The 24,805-nt window shown below is 36.6% G+C and overlaps 2 protein-coding genes across 18 annotated transcripts in view; both read left to right on the top strand.

Moving 5' to 3' along the window:
• The window catches only part of LOC123865961 (cholinephosphotransferase 1), a 31,865-nt gene extending 19,306 nt beyond the window's left edge, over positions 1-12,559 (top strand). For 4 of the 5 annotated variants that reach the window (XM_045907212.1, XM_045907213.1, XM_045907214.1 and 1 more), the window contains 4 exons: positions 1,076-1,234; positions 1,718-1,843; positions 2,143-2,314; positions 10,278-12,559. In XM_045907212.1, the coding sequence (XP_045763168.1) occupies positions 1,076-1,234; positions 1,718-1,843; positions 2,143-2,314; positions 10,278-10,348 (528 nt within the window). In that variant the 3' untranslated portion in view covers positions 10,349-12,559. Of the gene's footprint in view, positions 1-1,075; positions 1,235-1,717; positions 1,844-2,142; positions 2,315-2,913; positions 3,992-10,277 lie in introns of those variants that run through there. The other variant, XM_045907215.1, reaches the window with a different exon arrangement.
• A 2,532-nt stretch (positions 12,560-15,091) lies between these two features.
• The window catches only part of LOC123865952 (probable phospholipid-transporting ATPase IA), a 79,857-nt gene continuing 70,143 nt past the window's right edge, over positions 15,092-24,805 (top strand). For all 13 annotated transcript variants that reach the window (XR_006796085.1, XR_006796083.1, XR_006796090.1 and 10 more), the window contains exons 1-2: positions 15,092-15,267; positions 16,685-16,798. Coding sequence is in view for 9 of the 13 variants with exons in the window: in XM_045907182.1 (XP_045763138.1) it covers positions 15,210-15,267; positions 16,685-16,798 (172 nt within the window). In the remaining 4 variants the exon portion in view is untranslated. The remainder of the gene's footprint in view (positions 15,268-16,684; positions 16,799-24,805) is intronic.

The raw sequence follows: 24,805 nt of genomic DNA, 5'->3' as shown, positions 1-24,805 counted from the left end.
CCTAAATAATTTATACTGAAATATAGTCGCTCAGTAAGCTTTCGGCAAACCGGGTTTATTTTACCGCACCGCTACCGCATTGACAGATCTCAAGAAACGGTTCTAGCTTAGTTGTAGCTATAAATGTATGCATGTGGTTGCCTTGTAGCTGTCAAATTAATAAAAAAGAACTTGTGTTTACAACTTTTGTAGCAAAATCTGTTAATTCAATGAGAAATCGAAATTGGAATTTTTATCTACAGTCCAGAACTCCGGCAGGAAAGTACCCAGCAGGGTACTATGCCTTTATGCTAAGTTAACAATTTGCACTCTGTAGAGAAAATTATTCACTCAAAAATTTGCACTCGATCGGCCCTACGGGGAATAGTGAGGTATAGAGGATGCTATATTTTAGTTTTCTTAGTTTACTTAAAAGGTAAACAAGTAGGCTCTCGCTGAAATGCGTAAGAGGCGCGCTGTACGCGGCCTATACGACCTAGTTACCGCAAACTGACGATGAAATCATTCATGAAAAACCCAGCTCCAGAAGGTCAAAGTGCCGGGCAAATCGCGACGCTTACGCGTTTCTCTGATTTGTTTATCTTTTATGCAAACTGAGGAAAACTTAAGTTGGTATAGTGCGTAAATTTTGAGAAAGAACTCGCCATGTTTTCTCTATATGTCAACTGTCATGTCCAAAGTACTTAGCTGCCTTCCTGACGCAATGCTTCGTGTTATCCTGGGAACCCGTGAGCGGAGATATCGAAGAGTGGAGGAGGTTTTTTAGTCTGTCACTGCAGATGTTGCGTAGGTCACTGCTCGACATCTGCAGTGGAGTCGGGCATGCCAGATGGTATCCATGAGGACTTTCCTCCTCTAAAAAAAATATGTCAAAAGTACGATTTACCGTACCTATTAAATTGTACTTTTGACATGACAGTTGACACACCGCAAATATGGCGAATCCTTTGACTTAATTACGCACTACAGGATCGTTTTCCAATAAATGATTTTCACAATGGTATAATGTTACAAAAGTTGTAAGGCAAGTTTAGTGTGGAAGCCAAGATCTCGCTACAGCATCGCTCTCCCCCAGGGCACCAGCATCCTGTCGCCCGTGATCCCGTTCTCGCTGGTGGTGGTGCCGGCCTTCATCATATTCCAGAAGAGCGAGTCGCACGTGTACGAGAACCATCCCGCGCTCTACATCCTCGCCTTTGGCATGGTCGCTGCCAAAGTCACCAATAGGCTGGTGGTAAGTTATAAAAAAATTAAAACTAAAGCTACGAGGGCTTTGATAAAGGAATATTTTATGAAAGATACTTATACTTTATAGATGTTGCCTGCAACTTTGTAGATTTTAAAAATCCTGTGGGAACTCTATATGATTTGTATTGTTAGAAGTTTTGCTCAGTCCTATGATTACTTGCTAACAAGTTTGACCTAAACTATTCCAAAGATATCACAAGAAAAACTGCTGAAACAATATATCATGAATAATATTCTTCAAAGAATATCTTCAGGCAGATTTTAAAAATCCTGTGGGAGCTCTGTATGATTTTCAAGGACCAAAAGTAGCCTATGTAAGTATTAGTAGCCAACTATCCATGTACCTGATTTCGTCAAAATCAGTTGAACAAATGGGCTGTTAAAAGCTAGCAGACACATTTTCGCATTTATAATATTAGAATGGAAGTATGGATTCTTGGATTGATCAGTTGTCCCTATCTGTCGTCAGGTGGCTCACATGACCAAGAGCGAGATGGAGCTATACGACTGGTCGCTGCTGGGGCCGGCGATGCTGTTCCTCAACCAATACTTCAACAACGCGATACCAGAGTACTACGTGCTGTGGTTATGTACTGTGAGTATCTTCTACTTACAAGCTTTTTACCCGACTACGGCAAAGCCCAAAAAATTAATCTGGATTTCTGCTATAAAATTTATTGATAAGTAAATCTAGTATCAAAACTGGGTGAGGTTATAAAAACAACAATTGTCATTTTCCGGAACAAGTGACATTTTCCGGTGTTCTGGTTTCTAAAAATTCACTATCAGACGATTATGATACCATTGAGCATTTCTGGTGATGGAGTGATGACCTGATGCTGATATTTCTTTTGCAGAAAAGGCTAAGGGTAATAAAATTAATAATTGTTACAGCTATGGGTGTACGCGGATTTAATGCGCTACTGCGGGCAGATCTGCTTCGAGATCTGCGAGCACTTGCGGATCCGACTGTTCCGCATCCCCTACCCGCCGCACGCGCCGCACCTTCCGCACGCGCCGCACCTTCCGCACGTTCCGCACGCGGACCCCAAGCCGGAGCGCAACGGTACGAACCGACGACCCTCCAACAAACACAACCGGCGACAATAGATCAATGCTATGGGCTCTGACGAAGCACGACCCCTAAGCGGCAGGACATCACACCGAACGCGCGTGTACGCGTGCATCCATACTAATATTATAAATGGGTCTGTATGTCTGTTTTCTGCTACCTTTTCACGGTCTAACCATTTAACTCACCTTGGCAAAATTTAGTACAGATTTAACTTGACGTGCCGTGGAAACTTCGATTTCCCGGGATAAACAAAACCTATGTCCCGTCTCCAGGCTGCAAGCTATCCCTGTAACAAATTTCGTTAAATTCGTTTAAACGTTGAGCCGTGAAATAGTAATAGACAGACAGATAAACTTTCGCATTTATAATGATTAAGTTTACATTTATAATATCATTGTCTTGGATTGTTCTTTATAGACTGGACTGAAAAAAAATATCAAAAGAAAGTCAAATCCCCACCCGTTGAACTATTGTCGCACTTTCTTGCCACACATCACACACACACACACGTACGTGCTACGAAAGTTGCAACCATACGAACATAGGCTCAAATTTTTTCACTATGGTAATTTTGGATATTATTGTTTTAGATCTCAAACGGGGGTACAATTGTTACGAAATTTACGTGGGGAGGTATGGAACGTAAGTTACGTGTGTTGCCAGTAGTGTTTAAAAATATCATTAAAAAATCAAAATCAAAATTTATTCGTTTCATGTAGAACAACTAGTGTCTCTTATGCTACGTCTGTGACTCTACCGCCAGTTCGGAATAAAAATTCTACTGAGAAGAGCCGGCAAGAAACTCAACAGTTGCTCTTTTCAAATCATAAAAAGTTACAATATGTACACTACTCCATCTTGTGGGCAACTGAAAGCTTAGCCGGTTGCTTTCACGCAACTTCGTCATATTTTTTTTCTCATACAGTTTATCCAGCATTTATAGGAACAAAATGCATCATGCATATGTTATACTCAGGTCACATTAAGGTTAACGTCAACGCCCAAAAACGCCATAATTACCGCGATAATCTGAGTTAAACTGAGTGGCCACACTCGAACGGTTAAGATGTAATGCCAATGAATTGAGGTTAAAATCGTTTAACGCCAAACGGCATTGTGAATGCCGTTGTACATTGGTCAGCGGGAAGCGCCGCTGAACATCGTGTTGTTGGCCGTTAATGTGGCCGAGATATAAGAGTGTTCCATTGTAGTTATTATTTTTGTTTAGCCACGATTGTCTTTGATCTAGCGCTAGTAGATCTTTGAATATATAAAACACAAAAATTGATGGATTGGTTTGATTAGAAAGGCAATAATGCGAAAATGGTTTTAGACCACTAAAACAATTTATTAGACACATTTTTTAGCGTATTAGCACACGCCATGTATCCTAGTCTAACATAACTGTCCTATCGATTTTGATGAGAAGTTATGCTGAAATCTAGTATAATAACAACTAGTTGTTTAGCATAGTAACAACAACTAGTTCGTTTGTGTAAACTAGGGGTTATATCCACAACCGAAAATACGCAAGCCTTAACTGTATCAATCACAGTAATCAATATTAAAGTTTAATCTCAGGTATAGCCCTTGCTTTATCAACTTTCGTGGCGCGTGCGTCAATGTATTTGAAGTACAGAAATTCTCAGGCTACGTCCATATATCTTCTCTAATTTAAACTTATAAACTAACATGACTCCTACACTATACAATACTTAAATAGCTTATCTATTTATGAACTTTGACTGTAAGCTTACTTCGATTTGACATAGAGTTGAAAATGCACTGCAGTGGAAAACAGGAGAACTTTTTAGAAACTCGATGTTGCTCCCACTAATACTGCCGTCTTCTTCCTGAAAAGCGGTTAACTACAAAGAGTAGTTTTTAAATTACCGCCAAAACGGGGAATTTTCAAAAACTAATGTTGCTGAAAAATAACGCTACTTGTAGAGCCAAGGTTTTTACTTTTTAGTTTGGTTCTATGTAGAAAACTTTTTAGAAACATCAGTTTTTCTAGATTCCAATGTTTGTTGGCGATAACTCTTAAAAGTATCTTCTTTTTGGAGTTAACCAGTTTTTAGAAACAGAACGGCAGTGTAATGTATTATACAACGTCGCTGGTCAGGTAGAACATCAGCGCAACTCAAAATTATGTGTTCAAAATTAAAAGTACTCTCTATACTAACAGGATTTCTTGATATTTTACTGTGAATACCGCAAAGAGAGACCGCGTCATTATACATTTGATTGTAAATATTTGATATTTAGGTGTTGGATTTATTTTTTTCGGCGTTATTTTTTATATTTTTTTGTATTTCATACCGCATAGGGAGCTTTATGTTATCCTATTTTAATACTTTTAAGTACCTACTTATAATATGTAGTACTTAGTAAATTTTCTTTAAGTAAATTCAAATCAATAAATCATCTTCATATTTTAGAGATAATATGCAATAAAGCATTCATAAAAAAGAATATAAAACATGCTGTAAAATCGATGATTTTTGAGTTGCCTCAATGTTCCTGCCGACCTGCGACATATTATACTCATTCGTCTATATATCTGGTGTATATCTGTATAATTTGTATGTATTATGTGGGGCATTTCACGTCAAGCGGACAGCCAAAAAAAAGTGAGGTCGTGGATTTTGTTTATACTCTGGTCAGTTATACTTCTAGTAGACGTGGATATATACACACAATGTTTTTTTCCTATGATGCATTATTGCTGAGTTATGAGCTTTTAAAAATTTACTAAGAATGAAGTCCGTTATTTTTGGATGCTTATTATTTGTAACAATTCATTTGTAAAAAAAATTAAAAAGCATTGTTTATTATAGTTAAAAAGTTGAAATTTTTATTTTTTTTATCGAATTCTAAATTTAAATTTTTTAACGTATAGTAAACCGGAAGTGAACATTTCAAATCGATATTTGAGTAACTTGGCCAGAATAAAAATATTTTTTTTTTACCGTGAATTAAAGCTTACATGTACTTATTTTTCACCAAAAAAAATTGTAACGTGGAGTCTAATAGTTTAGGACTTAGAGCATATAGAATACATAGATATAACTATGAGCACTTTCTAAGCAGTCGGGTTTATGCACTAACATGCTAAAATACTACGCTATGAATAATTTATTCATTCATTCTAACATGAAATATACAAAAATAAAAGATTTTTTAAATAAAATGTAATCTATACTAATAAATAAAATTGGAGTGTCTGTCTGTAATTTCGAAATAACTACCACATATTAAGCTCATATGGTTATTTAAACGATACCATAACTGAATCACACGTTTTTAAAATTTTTGTCTGTCTGAACGGCCTAATCTTCGGAACGGCTGAACCCATTCTGACGGGATTTTCACAGACAAGTAGAGGATTGGCCAGGGAGTAACATAGGCTACTTTTTAACCGACTTTCAACAATGGAGGAGTTGTGTTTTTCTACCTATGTACATTGATATCTCCGAGATTTCTGAACCGATTTGCGTAATTTTTTTTAATCGATAAAGGAACTTTGCGACATTGTTCCATAAAAAATTTGGATTTCAACTCCTCAATCCAGATGCTGCAGGGGCCCCATCACTAAAGCTGGTGGGATTTGGAAACTGTCGGTTATAAATTGATATGGAAGGTATCTATAACAGGTAAACACTTTGGCTTTGACCTCGAGGACCCAATTCCTCAACCCTGATGCTGTAAGGAATTGCATTCCTAAATCCTGGTGATCCCTCGGGATTTTTAAAGGATCATCCGTTTAAATGTTTTTACGTGGTAGAGAAACACGTTGTATCCCGGGGATGGGCTATTACGGATAGACCACTTTTGTCCTGGGAAATCAAAAGTTCCCACAAGATTTGTTCGCCCTGACTAAGCAACCAATCAACTTGATTTTTAGCATAAAGATACTTGAAAGGACGCAGAGTAACATAGGCTACTTTTTATCATGGCAAGTCAGAGTTCCCACGGGATTTTTAAAAATCTAAATCCACGCGGACGAAGTCGCGGGCATCAGCTAGTTACAAAATAAAACACTCCATTTTAATTAATACTGTTTCAATCTCAATTAATAAAACCACTCTAAGTCCTAAACTATTAGACTCCACGTTACAATTTTTTTTGGTGAAAAATAAGTACATGTAAGCTTTAATTCACGGTAAAAAAAAAATATTTTTATTCTGGCCAAGTTACTCAAATATCGATTTGAAATGTTCACTTCCGGTTTACTATACGTTAAAAAATTTAAATTTAGAATTCGATAAAAAAAATAAAAATTTCAACTTTTTAACTATAATAAACAATGCTTTTTACTTTTTTTTACAAATGAATTGTCACAAATAATAAGCATCCAAAAATAACGGACTTCATTCTTAGTAAATTTTTAAAAGCTCATAACTCAGCAATAAAGCATCATACGAAAAAAACATTGTGTGTATATATCCACGTCTACTAGAAGTATAACTGACCAGAGTATAAACAAAATCCACAACCTCACTTTTTTTTAGCTGTCCGCTTGACGTGAAATGCCCCCTGTGTATGTATGACAAATAGGGTTATAACGAATACTTACATATTATTAAGACAATATTATGTTTGACGATAAAATATAACCTCTGTTATCAATTTCGTCACAAACTCACAACCATAGTATAAAAATAATATGTAAAATGCTAGAATGCTTGAAAATAACATCTGAATCTTCTATCCTCTATCAAGTTATAAACATGAAAGCTAAATACTCAAAAAAGCTAATGTATTTCAAAGAGTTGAAAATTTTGATATAACATGCGATATGATTTGATTATGTGGTATATCCACTCTACATTTTCTTTACATTGAAATGTTTCGTAAAAATTTAAGCAGTGGGCACGCCATGGCGCTGTATACCTACCCTGAGCCATGTGATTATATTACCTAAAATTTCAAACATTTAACCAAAAATCAATATTTTATTGCTAACAATAGAATTTTCAATTCTTTGGAATGCCCATTTAATTATTACCTATGCTACTTAGATACTTAGTAAAATAGATGTTTTGTATTATTAGAAGTTTTGCTCAATAGCGTTCTTGCTATGACTACTTGCTAACAAGTTAGATCTAAACTTTTCTAAAGTTATCACGAGAAAAACTGTTAAAACAATATATCTTTAATAGTATTCTTCAAAGAAACCAAAATAAATTTAGACATATTAATCTTTCTAAATATTCAGAGCTTAGATTTTTCGGAATAAGATGGGAATTGTGATTACTTAGTGTCAGTATTCTTGCGGAAACGCAAATACCTATTATTACGATTAAGTTATAATACAGATGTTAAATATTTTTGACGGAAATATTTTGTAAATTACGTCCCTAAAATGACACTTTTTCTGTATTTAATCATGTTGTAAAATGGACTCTGCGATCTGTTGAGCTCTCGATGTGAAAGGAAGTGGAAAAGTCATTGTTACATAGTTACCTCTTGTTACATTATTTTACTGTAAACGTTATTTTGAAACAAATTCGTTAATTTTACGGATACATTTTGACTATGGATGTTTTCTATAACGACACAGACTAAAGGAAAAAGTTAGATGTAAACAAACGCGTTCGTAAAACTGTAGACTGATACACAGGGCAAGCTTATTCTCAAACTTGGAGTCTCAAAAAATCACCCCCTTGGCCAAAAAAATATTGTTGTAAAATTCACAACTAACCGAAACAAATAATAAAATCAATGAAGATGACAAATAAAGACGTTGCTTAACTTATTAACTATTTTAAGGTAGATTGAATAAATTATTATTATTTATTACTAATTTCAACAGTTATATAGATAGATTTTAGCCAGAAGAGTGTGTCAAAAGGAAATATCACGATTTTTGTCATTTTATCGTATTGATTGTGATAGCTATTCGAAGTATTAGTAAGAGTGTGATAGTATGCTTTTGATTTGCACTGTGCAAGATGTAGGTTAATCGGTTTCTCCGAACCTGTTACTACCGGCGTTGCGCGGTGATGCGTTTTCTATCTATTTCCTGTAGTCTGTGTATTCAATATGATAATTTTGTATTAGTGATATTTGCGCCTTTAGCGAAAGGCGGTGTACATACGTGTTAATATAGATTACATATAACTAATGTTACACGAGCGCTGTATACTGTGGAGTGTAATTTTTTATGTCAAATATAAGCAAATGTACATTTTCAATACTTGTTTTATTTAGCTTAAATATTTATATTGAAAGAGCCCATATGCACGAAAACTAACTAATTCTATCTTTGTAACTTGGATCTGCGAAGTGATTTGCTAACTTAGTGATAAGTGACTGAATGAAAGGCACCAAGCTCATTTGACACTTATTTTTAATGCATTGAAGATTTGCTACGAAATATAATTTTTATATAGCTCAGTAAAACAGCAATGTAGAGCCATCAACCATGTCAAATGAGTTTTGATGGCTTGCATTTAGTGATGATCACTGAGTTACCGTATCACCCCGTCCTGTTACGAAAAGGACAGCGCGCTGTCCTTTTCGTAACAGGACGACCCTGAAGTAAAATTAAACAGATGAAAATTCACTATTCAATCTACCTACCTGTAATTTGACTAATAACAATGTTGCTAAGTAACTTCTCTGCAGATAGATTGAATATTGTAAACAGACATAAGTTGTTTTGTGCAAGTGGGACTTAAATATCATATTGCTATACAACTTTCGAACATGGACTGGGCTATCTTCAAAAAATAGATAGGTACCAATAAATACATTGAATGCCTATTTTGCTGAAATATTAGATATGTAGCTCACTAAGGCTTTTTTGCCTGCAGGGATGGATGTGAAGCCCACCATAGTATATTTTTGTTATTAAAGCTTAAAGGTGCGTTTCCACTGAAACGGAGTGGAGACTGTTTTCGACCAATCTGATTAAGAGGTGACGTAATACGTCACATCTCAATAATCTGATTCTTCACTCCGCTGTAGTGATAAACAAGATTTTGTCGATGTGTTGGGTCTTACATACATCACTCGCTATACTTTCTTACTCAAAAAAAGTTACTTCATTTCCCCATAAAATAGTGTGTGAAAAATGTAAATGTGCTATAATACAGATGGCGCAGTCTATGTTATAGATTTGCAGTTTAAATAGTTCCAGTAGGTAAATAAGCGTCAAGTTTTGAGGATGTTAAGGTTAGTGCTAATTTGCGTTTATTAATGTACTTAGAATACGTTAATATTTGACACATAATCCGTTTTATACAATCTCTAAATTAATAGGGCATAAAGTGCTATCCTTTTCGGCAAGGAACATTGTGAAGGAGATGGCAATATTCAGAGAACAATCAATTTAGTTTAGTTTTGAGATTGTGTATAACCGAATTAGTAGGTAGGTACTTACCATTATTTCATTTTTGAAATTTTAAATTTTAACAAATTAAAAAAGGGGAATATTAACAAAATTAATTTGGAATAAAAAAATTGTTATATTTACATAGTTTATGATAATTCTTTTTTTTAATCATTGTTTTCTGACTCGATTTGAATTTTTTGTGTAAATAATCACATAATTAGTTTGATTTGTTGAATATATTTAGTTTTTTAGTTTTATGCGTGGTGGCAGTATGTGTACGGTCCTTGATTTTTAATTTCTAAAACTAATGTGGATTAAAATTTGTGTCATTTTCATAATGTTATGATGAGTTTAGTTTTAGTCCTGCCGAATAGATTAGTGTAAAAATACAGCGTACACATAATGCTACGTGCGTATAATTAACGGGCAATGATTTGTAGAGTGACTTTTAGTTTAGTATTTCATCAAACACAGCTTGCCTGAGTTAGCCTTAGTATTGCTTTATATCCATTTGCATGTATATTCTGTAACTAATTTTAGTTTTTCATTCTAACACGGTGGTTTAGTGAAAGCATTTTAGCACAGAAATTATGAATTATATTTCTTTTTCAGGGACCAGTGACAGTGAGAAATCGGAGAGTGAAGACTCCGCGCCGCTATTAAATAACAACAGTATTAGTTAACCGTAGAAATAAGTAGTGATATTACTAAACGTGGAATCAAAACTTAGGCATTGACATGTAGAAATGACTTGTCATGTAGGATAGAAACTAAAATAGAAAATCCTGTTATAATAATATGTAACCAGTAAAATGGTAAGGCTAGGGACAAATACATATAGCGAATATTATCTTTGGCTTTTTATCCGTGCCTAGCCTAACTTTTCCATACGACACATTTAGGGTTTTCCGCTAGATTTATCCCCCGTAAAGCTGAATTTAATATATTTTTAAATACGATGTTGATTAAGATAAAATATATTAAATAATTCCATCTGACTAAATAATTAAACTACGAATAAAAATATTTCCTCCCTAACCAATAAAGACGTTTACTGCTGGATACAAGCTGGACTTCACACGCCGCGGTCTTATGCCTCCTGGATCCAGCGGTTTCCTGCGTCATTTGATGTCGTCTGTCCACCTAAAGTCTAGACCTGGGGTGGGCAAACTTCGGGGTGCCAAAAAATTCCTAGGAAATCTGATGAGGGCCACATTTTTTCGACACTCTGCGTCAATTTTCCTTTTTTTTTTAGAGATAAGACACTTTATTTTTATAATCAAGACTTACAATCTAGTTTAAGTTTTAAAACCATAGTTTTTACATGTAGTAATCGATTTTAACGTCGATTAAACTGAAGTTACCAATCACACATAATATACGCCAACAAGCAAAATGTTTTGACCGATTTCGTGAAATTGTTGAATCGATTCAACAATATTTAGTAATCCATTTAAAAAAAAAAAACAATTAGTTTAGCATTCAAATAATTTAGTATTCCACGTTTACTAATAAACCTGTAATTTTTAGTAAAAAACTTACGGCTGATATTTTGTTAAGGGCCGATTGCACCAACGTAAATCAAGTCTTATCGGAGCGTAAATTTCAAATTTTGGCAGGTTTTCAATACAAAAAATGTTTTCAGGCTCAATTTACTCTTTGGTTAGATTTCACTCGACGTTGGTGAAATCGGCACTTACTAATTTAAAGTACTGGGTGTAGTGGTAAGAGTTTTTTTAATACTAAGTATAACTTTGAAGAATAGAGTAGTAACAATTTAATTAAATGAATGTTAAAACTACGTATAAGTGCCTAAATATCTAATATATACTTAATATTGTATTTAACTGGATGTAAAAATTAAAAAAATGTCGTCTTTACACTATGTACTTTTGTACGGAAGAGATAAAATTATGACTTACAGACTTCGTTTATTTTATGTACCTAGATATCCTATTTAGGTTTCAATTACTTTTGAAAACAAAATGTTTTTTAGTCCTTTACTTTTACGAGTATATACTCTACAAAGTAATGGATTCCATTGTAATGGTACAGTCAGCGATATAAATGTTTTGTGGGCAAAGTAAAATGGCACAGTAAAACTAATCTGACTACAAAACATTACCTACATGGTAGGTACATTAAAATGTCGTACCTACTAGTATTAATTAGCGCAAAGCCGTGAGTGACGGAGCTAATTAGTTGTAATTAATAATTAATTATCCATTACATTTGCTGTTTACTGTTGAGACTTGACAGTTTCGACAAAATTATTCATCAATCTGTCTGTAATCTGTCGATAATAATCAATTACTTAGCAATGTTAAAGTATTTGTCAAAAAACCCGATCAAGTGCGACTCAGACTTTTCTATAGATACATTACATACTCACTAATATTAAGAGTATAATGAGGTAAAATTGGTTAGTTAGTAAGTTTGTATGGAGGGGTAATCTTCAAAACTAATGATCCAATTCATAAAAATATTTCACTGATAGATACAGTCAAAGGCCATAAGTCGTTTAGCACCTTAATGATCATATTCCCGTGGCACGGTTATGCACACGCGTTATGTTGTGTGGCGTGTTAATAGAAAGAGGTCATAAGTGCGTTTTTGATGCAATAGTTTTCCCGGAATTGTTTGTCGAATTCTGAGGCCGACCGTTCCTACATAATCTCCTAGTGTTATTATATCACGCGGGTGAAGTCGCGGTCAATAGCTATAGTATCAAATTACCTAAGTAAGTTATCAACAGATTAGAGATCGATTGATAGCATATCTCGACTTGTCTCATTTTGATCTAACGCGCTAAGCTGCGCCTCAAATGTCGCTATGTGCAAAGGCTTTAACACCGCTTAGTCTGTGACTACTTAATAAATACTCTGTTATGTGAAGATGTAGTTTTATTTCTTATCATTTATCCGGGCCAAGAGCCAGGACAAACCTCTTTCCCGCGAAATTCAAATTCAATTTGGTTTTTCACAATTTGTAAACTAATACGACAACGTAGGCTTATGGCATTGTAATTGCACCTATGGCAGTGTCACCCTCACAGGTTTATATAAAAATCTTTACTTGAAAGGGTCCAGACCCGTCTCATGCACCTTAACTACTACAGATATCTATAAAGAGGTACGTAGGTACAGACATAGCAGTCTGCATATGAACTGAGTAGAGCGAAGTCGGATCTTTTGGTGACTACCAAAACTCCGCTTTATTCAGCAAGAAAATGGACATAAAATAGGTACCTATAAGTACGCGACAGATTGAGATGGCAATCGGGGTATGAGACGGGGGGGCGCACAGCACGTCAATCGCGCTCGCCCGCAGCGGTTTAGCGCGGGTGTGGTACCTACTTTATGTCCATTTTCCTAATCAATAAAGCGGAGTTTTGGTAGTTACCAAAAGATCCGACTCCGCTCTACTATACCACAGTTTTACGATGTACTTATACATACGAGTACTTCTAGTCCACGACAGGTTGAGATGACAATTGGCGTATGAGGCGGAAGGACGCCCCGCGCATTGGTTTAGCACGGGGTCTTTGTGGGGCGTTCCCTCCCCGATTGCCACTTCAACCTGTCGCGTACTATAGGTTGGTAGGTACTTCAAAGTTGAATAATATCTTTGAAGCGCATTGAGATACGTACAATCTATTCTGCACAAATTACATATCAATACATATTTGAATTACATGTAAGTATCTACAGCACAAGATTGGAACGTGAATCGGCCCCTTATCAGTTCACAAACAAATAGGAATAAATATACAATTCCATTTTAGCCGCCCCAGTAGCCGCGATGTCGTGATAGGATGTGTAGCGTACAGACCGACATGCATTTAAATACAACTTGAAACTCTATGTATAGTGAATTGAGGTGCTAAACGTGTGAAGTGTACAGTGATACTAATTTCCGCTATTACATACCTACCTATTTAATTATCTCTAAATAAATTGTACCTAGATAAGTTAATACCATTACAACGGATTCTATAGGTAGTGGAATATTTGGACCTTAGTTGGACTTCATTTATACCTGTTACCATCGATGTATATGGATGGGCCCTTCGAAGATAAAAAACGCGCTCAATAAGTCAAGAGAAATTGCAAAAGTCTCTTGACTTTGTCAATGACGATGACGTAAGATTCAAGCGTATTTTTGCTGACGGAATTGTATGGGAAAGGCTAATCCATATACATCGATGCCTATTACAAATACGGTCTCTTATAAATACGAAAGTGTGTATTTTCATTGGTTTGTCCTTCAATCACACCGCAACGGACAGACGTGATTTTGTGCATGGATAAGGTTAGGGTTGAAATCTGTAGAGCGCACTTTAACTTTGCTTAGACTTAAGTTTCAGTTAAAAGGAGACAAACTTATGCCAGCGGTAATAACGCTGTCTCTTTGTCTTAAGACGCCGGCCACACAGGCGGCGTATGCGTCGCGAAGCGTAAACGTAGCGCGTACCATTGCGTTGTAATGTATGGAACTGTATGAGACATGCCATACCGCTTGCGTGGCGTGAACGTTCGCGCAGACGTAATGCGTGCAGTTATGTCTATGGATAATCTCGGAAAATAAAGCGTTCCCACGGGATTTTTAAGAACCTAAATTCGCGCGAAGGAAGTCGCGGGCATCAGCTACAATCCTAGAATAAACAGGGGTGGCTCTTTCAAAATCAATGGCTACAATTTAATAAAGTATGTAAAATATTATCTATAACGAATACCAGGGAATCCAGGGATTTATTTCGTACTTATATTGCATTGTATTGAGGATGCCCGCAACTTCGTCTGCGTGGATGAAGGTTTTTAAAGATCCTGTGGAAACTGTTTGATTTTCCGAGATAAAAAGTAGCCTATGTCCGTCTCCGGGATATAAGCTAACCCTGAACCAAACGTCGGAATCGGTTAAACTGTTGGGCCGTGAAAAGGTAGCAGACAGACAGACACACTTTCGCATTTATAATACTAGTATGGATAAATATTGCGCTTGTTGTAACAATTACCTAAGTCGATAAGATGAATATGCAGGCAGCCGAACTTTGGTCCAAAATAGGCCTTTAGCTACTTACCTATATTTTTGGTAGACCGTATTACCTGTGGTATCACTTATCCCTAACTGATAAGCTGATTAGGTATGCTAATATTATGATGTACTAGCCAATGCCCGCGACTTCGCCCGCGTGGATTTAGGTTTTTCGAAATCCTGTGGGAACTCTTTGATTTTCCGGAATAAAAAGTAGCCTATGTGCTAATCCAGGATATTATCTATCTCCATTCCAAATTTCAGCCAAATCCATCCAGTAGTTTTTGCGTGAAGGAGTAACAAACATACACACACACACACACACACATACAAACTTTCGCCTTTATAATATTAGTGTGATTTACCTATAACTTAGAGAGGTTAATCTATAGGTAACTTGTATAGAGCAGTGAACAGTCCCATTGATTTTCAAATTGCTTTAATTCTGAGAACAGTCCACATTCCAGTGAAGTTTACTAGGTATGCAGTGAAGTGAAAAAGCGTCTGGATATGTTTCCCATGAGACAAGTGAGTGGAAGGAGTGATTATGAAGACCTCGACAGCAACGGTGGGTATATCTACATAATATAAACATTTTTTTATTTGATTATCTTTTATTACCTAGTTAGCCCTTGATTGCTATCTCACCACATATGACCACGAATTCACGGTTTTCGGATTTTCCCCCTTTCCTGCAGCTGGAGTACGACTTACCAAATTTCATGATACTAGGTTAACGGGAAGTACCTACCCTATAGCCCCTATAGGTTTCTTGACAGACACTGGACACAGACAGACAGACAGACAACGAAGTGATCCTATAAGAGTTCCTTTTTTCCTTTTGAGGTAGGTGCGGAACCCTAAAAATAATAAGTAATAAATATGTACTTAATTATACAAGGGTGTAGGAATTTACGGATACGTACGAAGACATTTAGGTGGCAGGAAAAAGGTGCTGGATTTTATTTCCAATTTTCCTAGGTAATTGACCCAATTTGGGTTTACTCGTATGAAGTGTGCAATGTAGGTCTATTTCATTTAGGTAGGTACTAATACAGCTTTTAGGTTAGCTTGATACAAAGACATGGATTTATTTCGCTGGCTTGATACAAACAAAGAGCGTCGCGTTGAAATTTTGTACGCAGGTAGGTACCTAGTCACACTGAACGCGCGTGTAAAGGTGTATGATTTTTATTTCTTGCTTAATAAGTACAGTAAGAATCATCATATTATATCAACCCATAGCCGGCCCACTACTAAGGACAGGTCTTGTCTTAGAATGAGACGGGTTTAGGCTATATTCGCCACACTCTGGCTAAGTGCAGATTGGCAGATTTAACTTTACAAATCTTCGAGAACATTATGGAGAACTTTCAGGCATGCAGGTTTCCTTACGATGTTTTCGTTCACCGTTAAAGCATCGTTAAAGCATAAGTACTTATGTCAGTAGTACGATACATTTTAAATCCATGTTTCCATCGTGCGTTGTCTGTGACCAAGCCTTTAGTAAATAAAATATAATCTTTAGGTTTCTACGCTAAATAAAAGCTCTACCTATTGATCTTATACTAAGACACCTCGTAGAATTCTATTTCTGGTTGAATCAATAAATTAACTCATATGACATGGCGTTCAAGCGAATAAATAAACATATTAAGGGATTATGGGTAACTGCCGTAGCTTCTACATATTTTCCAGACGAATATCAGATAGCTAGGTACTAGATAGGTAGATATCTGTAGACTGCATCATAACTTATTGGTTCATGATCATGACGCATAACATTAGATCGCCGTAGAGAGCAAACCTCTCTTCAATAAAAATGAAACCGTTATTAAAACTGCCAATAAAATTGTGCACCACATTGCCTTTGAAAGTATGGTGCACATTTTATCGACAGTCTGAGTTTACAGAGACTGGTATAACTTATAAGTCGCACGGATACCTTAACATCCACTTACTTAGACTTTAATTTGTATTTTCAGATGATGAAAGAAAAAAGCCGCCCTGGTTAGAGAGAATGTACGAACTGTTCGTTCGATTTATTCTCGGCTTCTGGCGATGGCTGCAAGTTCACACTAGGAGCTGGAAGTACTTGTGTAAGTCGACATGCCACCAAAATAAACGAGGTTATGTAGAACTGTAAAGTATCTACGTCGTAGGCGTTACGTCTACGAAAGATTTTTTGTAATTTTGAATTTGATTTATTTTGAAAAGTATTGTTGGCGCTTTTTAAAGAATTTATTTTAAAACGTGAGGTGTTGTGGGACACCGGGGAAAAAAACTTTTGTACGACTTACAAGGATGTGAAATGTGCTAATTGTTGAATTTCCCTTTTGTTTTTCTTTTAAACTTTAGCCCGCCATCCTAAAAAGCTTCGCTTCAATAAAGTTTTTTAGCGCTTAGTACGTAAAAAGCGCCAACAATACTTTTCAAAATAAATCAAATTAAAAATTACAAAAAAATCTTTCGTAGACGTAACGCCTACGACGTAGATACTGTACAGCTCTACATATTACCTCGCTACGAAAAACGCTTTATCTATAGAAAGATTTTTGAAATATTGTACGGCATCGAACTTGATTACATTGTATTATATAGGTATGTGTATGACAGAATAAAATTATATCAACCAGATCTATAAATACTTAGGTGTTTAATTCTGTACCTACTGTTCTAAAAGCGATGATAGACTTCAGCCTTTTATTCGGGGGGTTCCGAATTTTAATCCAAATCAAATTATTCAAAATATAGTATGTACGCGATAGGCCGAGATGGCAATCGGAGTATGAGGCCGGAGGACGCCCCGCACACCCGCACGGCACCCGCGCTGCCCCGTAGCGGGTTAGCGCGAGACTGTCAATAGTGACTTTCATTTGTTGAATAAATGATACATAGGTACCTACTTATGTTGATATTAAGTAATTACGAAAACTTTTAACTAAAGCTACGAGGGTTCCTAGCGCGCTCTGGTCTGAAAAGAAAGCCACGACAAAACCCAACCGGTTGTTATTTTCACTGTCATTATGAAAATATTATAGTTACCTACTCCAAAATAACTCAATAATATTCAAATTTCATTATAACTCGTTCGTCGCTAGGTGTACAAACTCGACTTTTTATTTTATTATACTTTGGAATCGTCAAAGGTCAGACTTGAAGTGTTATCTACTGGGAACCAAAAGTAATCATAATCACGCGCACGGCAGGCCACACCCTTTATAGTTAATTACAAACCAAGTGACTGAAAATGAAAGTACTACGTACGGTCTACAAGTAGACCTGTGCTGCCAACCACGCCCTCTCGTTCCACATGTCATGCTTTATTTAAAAAAACCGGCTAAGTGCTAGTCAGACTCGCGCACTTGGCCGGTTTTTTGGATTTATTTCTGTATTGTGCTATAAGACCTACCTACCTGCCAAATTTCATTATTCTAGGTCAACGGGAAGTACCCTATGTTTCTTGACAGACACGACGGACAGACAGACAGACAGTCAGACAGACAGACAACAAAGTGATCCTATAAGGGTTCCGTTTTTCCTTTTGAGATACGGAACCCTAATAAATCGGTGAAATCATGAACTTTGGACTCAGTTTTAACGCAATTTTGTGGAATAACACTAATAAATCGCGAACTCCTCCCAGTTTTCTCGGAATTAACACATTTTAAGGTCAATATTAGTTCAACATGCATACGTCTATAGTAGGTACGTCGTGGGTCACTTTAACAAGTTGACCTTAGGATTTCTGTCACACTCAGAATTTCGGTTCTACTAATTATTTCATCAAAAATCCTACCCAAGCACTTGTACCTACCTGAAACATTTTTTTTAAATTAATTAATTGAGTTAGTTAATTAAAAATGGTAGTTGAAAGGATTGCGTTTAGATTTAAATCATTGGTTTACCTCGAACCCCACCTGGCCAAGGTTGTGGACAAACATTACCAACCTAATAACAAGCAATATAAATCTTTAGCACCCATGAACACTTAGGGTTAGCAGATGAAAATTCTCTCAATAAAAAAAACGGTTATCTTGAGAATGCGCGAGCGAGCAATCGGAACTGAATCTTACGATGTAAAATTTTAAGCCTGTATCTACCTAAATCCAAACGTAACATGTCCTAACTTTTTAAGAATAACTTTCCGCTCCAACTAGGAGCTAAGTGAAAGAAATGAATGAATAAATACGTCTTTAAAGTTCCATTCCACAAAGACTCTATTTGTATTTTTTTTTGATTGCACTTTGCAATTGTGAATTGTATAGAGTATTAGTTATACATCTCCTGATCAGGCGCCGGTGTCGGAATGAGAAATTCGTTAGGCGTGTTTTAGAAGGTCTGTGTGATGACTGGTGTCGTGTGTTGGTGGAGTGCATTACTTGCTTTTCCTGCTTCTTTATTAATGGGAGGGCGGGCGGTGGTATTACACAGATTTGTCTGTTTTGACGGATTATAGCGAATGAAGCTTTAGGTTCGTTGTATATAATGGGCTTCTGCAAAGTAACGCTTGCTTCTATCCAGAACTTCGAAGGTTTGTACATTATAGGCGGCGAAAATAAACCGAAGCCGGAAAGCCGGAAGTTATTTTTAATTCCTGCCAAGTGCTAACCCTACCTCCACCCGTCTAGTGTCCGTTTAATATCATAAAGAGCACGCGAGGCGGGCGCGGCGAACAGATTACGTGTAATTACAAGCAGGTATCACCCGAAGTGCTTTATGATAACATGCCACGTTACACGAGAGTGCTCGCTGAAACTATAAGGTCACTTACCACGTCACAGAACTTGCCCGTTTTCTGCCTCAGCAGATGGATGTCTGCCGGACATAAGAGTACTTGTCGCGATTGCCAAACTACAAGCGTCACATAACAGACTTTCGAAAAATGATTTCTATAGAAAAACATTAGCCTATATAATAACTATGTATGTCTGTGATGAAAACTAGGTATTTATCTGTTTATCATGATATGAGGATGCCTGCGGCATATTCGGTGTGGATGTAGGTTTTAAAAATCCCGCGGGAACTCAGGAAACAGAAAATAGCCTAATGTCCTTCTCCGGAATGCAAGCTATCAGCCAGATTTCGTTAAAATCGGATAAATGGATGGGCCTTTATTTGCTTTAACGGAAAACATCGCGACGAAACCTGAAAAAAGCCTGAGAGTTCTCCATTCTCAAAGCTGTGTGAACTCTGCCAATTCGCATTTTGCCAGCGTCTGAGAGGAGACCTGTGCTTAGTAGTGCGCCGGCAATGGGTTGATGATGATCATAATAAACCTAAAATAAATGAGTAAACCGACAAGTTTGGTTTAGAAATAAAAGAAATAAACAGAAGCTAATAGGTATTTTGGCCTTTGCACGTGTTAAAATGTCGGTCCCGCACTGGGCGCCGTCAACCAGCCTTGGTATTTACTGACATTTGAGGAGCACCGTTGTGGGTGGAGCACAATTGGTGCAAGTTTTATACATCTTTACCTTCGCTCAGAAGGCCACGGCTGCGGCTGGCAGTACCACTAATGGACAGCTCACTAAACTACCGAAATAGCCATGACAATATGACAGCATTGTCTTTTTTAGGGTACCGTAGTTTACAAGGAAGCCTTATATTCAAATTCAAATTATTTTTATTCAATTAAACTTTTACAAGTGCTTTTGAATCGTCAAAATAATCTACCACTGGTTCGGAATGCTGTTCCTACCGAGAAGAACCAGCAAGAAACTCGGTATAGTTGTGTCCAGTCCGTCTCTTTATCGGTTATTCGGTCTGTCGCCGCTATTTTAAAAATAAACTAAGTAGGTATAAAATTAAAATTTAGCAACTACTTATAGAAACTTGTTACCACGTGCTACGAAAAATTTAGGGTAGGTAACATTTTTAGGTTTGACCTTGACTTTTCATTCAAAATCAAGGTAAAACCTAAAAAACTAGCGTCCACGACTTCTTCCACGCTACATAATAATTAATAGCCTACGTTTCTTCGGGTTAAAGTAAGTAGCTTCCTTCTACATTAAAATAGAATGCCGATATAGTTATCGCACCAGCGTATTGTGTGTATATTTTCCTTAAGACTTGACACAAGATATCTATTTAATTTGCATGCGATGTAAGCAGGTATAGGTTATCCGATGATAAGAAAGGATTCTCAGAAAATCCCGCGGATTTGCAGAATATTGGAAAATGAAAACGAAGTAGACTGCAGCGCAGAAATATCCATGCAATCTATACCGTCCTATTTCTAAAAAGTGCATAGGAACTGAAGAAGTAGTTTTTGAATTATATTCCGAAATATTTCTAAAAAATAATGCTAGGTCAATAGAACCAAGGTTTTTAGTCTGGTCCTACGTAGCATTCTTTTTTTAGAAAATCAGTTTTAAAATTCCCATGTTTTTTGGCAATAACCTATATATTATATCGTGTTCATCATTACTAGATCGTAAAACTGTGTCATAACTGAGGGTCGCAACCTCTTCTACAAAAAAATCGTTGTAACTATGTCGCGCCTTGTGTCTCGATTTTTGTTGCATGCAGAGCTTCGTGAAAGTAGTTAATTCGGCCAACGAATATAAATTACATTACGTGGAACGGACAAATGATGGGATAGTTTAGGGGGGTGGCCGGATCCGGGTGTGGCGGCTATTTCCGCCCAGAGACAGCTACCCCGAGCTTCCCAACATCAGCTGAAAGGGTAAATAACTGTCGAAAACGCTGCGGCTTTAATCAGTGGGCTTCTATTCTGGGATTTGGTGCGTGTTGGTCATCATTTGGCCTCGCGTTTGCCCTGCATTAATCAGGTAGTGTCTAGGTGTGTGGATAATCAATTATGAATCTTGACAGGTTAGTTGGTTATCGTGGTAAGTAAACAACTTTTTATTATACTCATAATAAAGGTAATTAGAAGATGCCCGCGACTTCGTTCGTCCGCGTACATTTCAGATTATAAAAATCCCGTGGGAACCTAATGTACCTAAGCTAAATCTCTAGCAAACGTCAAAAACGGTTAAACAGATTGGCCATGAAAAGCTAACAGACAGACCGACACACTTGCGCATTTATAATATTATACTCAATCATGATCCTGACAGCTTTTCACGGTCTATCCATTTAACCGATTTTGACAAAAGGCGCAGAGATACTCGTAGTAGCTTTTTGTCTCGGAATATCAAAGAGTTCCCACGCAATTTTCAAAAAACCTTAATCCACGGGGACGAAGTTGCTGGTATCATTCATTTGGTAAAGAGATAGCTTTCATCCCGTATACGGATCTTTAATATAAGCTAGATACTTATCATCTCACAAAATCGATCTTGGGATTTTTATATAACTTAGGTAATGACTGTCCTGTAAACCTGCTTGTTCAATGTAAGTCACATTACTCATGATGTATGGGTAATGCCAAGGTTATAATTATTATTATTATTAAATGATATTATCAGTTCACTCTTAACTCTTTGTACACAACATTACATAACGTCAATATGTTAAATCAATTATATTAGGAAAATTAGGCGTTGGCATTAGCCAGCAAGAAATATTTTTAATTTATTGATTAGATAGTAATATTTCCTCCATTCATTGTAGTACAAGAAGACAATGATTTGTACCGATTGATAACCGCTCTGAATCGCTCATCGTCGTCAGGTATCGATTATTTCGGCTCGGAGGACGTCTACACGCAACGGTGACGTCAGCATCATCCTTTTAAATATAATCAGGGGGCACGGCAGTGCCCCCGCCAAGACGAGCCAAACGGCGGCCGGGGCGCTACGTAGTACCTTTTTCTCGAAGTGTTTCGCCGTATTTTCGACCCGTCATAACTTCGGTCTGGATGACGCTAGAAAGCTGAATTTTTCAGTATAAGGTGTCCTCAGCAAATTTACCAAATATACTAAGTATCAAATATCTAGCTTTTATGGTTACAAATTTATTGATACCTAAAATACGCCGTTTTCGTCCCTCACTGATGATCATCACAATTCATAGTCTGTAATTCTAGGGTACTTCCAGAAGTCCTAGAAGGCTGAAATTTGGTATGTAGACTAGAAATTGCATACAAACTACAGGAAAATTAAGAAATTGGCAATGCCCCCCCTCTACGCCTCTTATGAGTAAAGCAAATCTGTAAATTCTGTCGCTAGAATTCTGATATTTTCAGGATAAGATGTCCTTGGCAAATTGATTAAACTCATTGAGTATCAATTGTCTAGCTTTTATAGTTTCAGATTTATTGACAGTCAAAACTTCTAGTCTGTAATTCTAGGGTACTTCCCGAAGTCCTAGAAGGCTGAAATTTGGTATGTAGACTAGAAATTGCATACAAACTACAGGAAAATTAAGAAATTGGCAATGCCCCCCCTCTACGCCTCTTATGAGTAAAGCAAATCTGTAAATTCTGTCGCTAGAATTCTGATATTTTCAGGATAAGATGTCCTTGGCAAATTGATTAAACTCATTGAGTATCAATTGTCTAGCTTTTATAGTTTCAGATTTATTGACAGTCAAAACTTCTAGTCTGTAATTCTAGGGTACTTCCCGAAGTCCTAGAAGGCTGAAATTTGGTATGTAGACTAGAAATTGCATACAAACTACAGGAAAATTAAGAAATTGGCAATGCCCCCCCTCTACGACTCTTATGAGAAAAGCAAATCTGTAAATTCTGTCGGTAGAATGCTGATATTTTCAGGATAAGATGTCCTTGGCAAATTGATTAAACGCATTGAGTATCAATTGTCTAGCTTTTATAGTTTCAGATTTATTGACAGTCAAAACTTCTAGTCTGTAATTCTAGGGTACTTCCCGAAGTCCTAGAAGGCTGAAATTTGGTGTGTAGACTAGAAATTGCATACAAACTACAGGAAAATTAAGAAATTGGCAATGCCCCCCCTCTACGCCTCTTATGAGTAAAGCAAATCTGTAAATTCTGTCGCTAGAATGCTGATATTTTCAGGAGAAGATGTCTTTGGCAGATTGATTAAACGCATTGAGTATCAATCGTCTAGCTTTTATAGTTTCAGATTTATTGACAGTCAAAACTTCTAGTCTGTAATTCTAGGGTAATTCCCGAAGTCCTAGAAGGCTGAAATTTGGTGTGTAGACTAGAAATTGCCTACAAACTACAGAAAAATTGAGAAATTGGAATTTTCCCCCCTCTACGCCTCTTATGAGAAAAGCAAATCTGTAAATTCTGTCGCTAGAATGCTGATATTTTCAGGATAAGATGTCCTTGGCAAATTGATTAAACGCATTGAGTATCAATTGTCTAGCTTTTATAGTTTCAGATTTATTGACAGTCAAAACTTCTAGTCTGTAATTCTAGGGTACTTCCCGAAGTCCTAGAAGACTGAAATTTGGCATTAAGTACAAATTTCAAGAATTATGAACAACAGATAAATTAAGAAATCGGGTCCCCCTTCATCCCCTCGTATATGAGATGCATATCTGTAAAATTTGTTGCTCGAATACTAAAGTTTACATGATAAGATGTCCGTGGCAGATTTATCAAACGTACCAAGTATCTGTGTTTCCTGAAGTCCTAAAAGACTGAAATTTGGTATATCTGCTTCAAAATTGAGTTGCAAGATTCCACCCGAACAAATATACTTACATACGAGTACATTGCAAGTTGAATAAAAGCTTTTAAAAAAAGAGGTAACGATAGAGAGTGGGCCATGAAAATGATGTACCTACAAGAAATAGATCCAAAAAAAATTTAGGGCACCTGCCAAAAAGAAATGAAATCCCACCAAAAACATTTCATGTAAAAAGTTAGCCAAGACTCACAAGTTCATAATGTTTTCACTGTTAAAAAGTTATGAGATCTCTAGTAGAGCCAAGCCCCTAGCTGAGCTTAGATTTGTGCTGGCCATGGGACCTATCCCAAGTCCAAAGTAATATAGCTCTTAAATGTTCTTGACTATATCACATTTATAACGATAAATAACAAATCACTCTACTTACAAGCTCTGATTCTACAAACCCTATATCTTGGTAAAAAAAGTACGGCTTGGCCGTTTAATGTTTGTAAAACTATTACATGACATAACATATTAAACGTTAAAAGTTATTAAACGGCCAAACCGTACTTTTTTTACCAAGATATAGGGTTT

Source organism: Maniola jurtina, chromosome 6, assembly GCF_905333055.1.
Source record: "Maniola jurtina chromosome 6, ilManJurt1.1, whole genome shotgun sequence".
In the NCBI taxonomy this organism is placed as follows: Eukaryota; Metazoa; Arthropoda; class Insecta; order Lepidoptera; family Nymphalidae; genus Maniola; species Maniola jurtina.
Note: the sequence above shows the minus strand (reverse complement) of the source record. Positions and strands in the feature narration are given on the sequence as shown.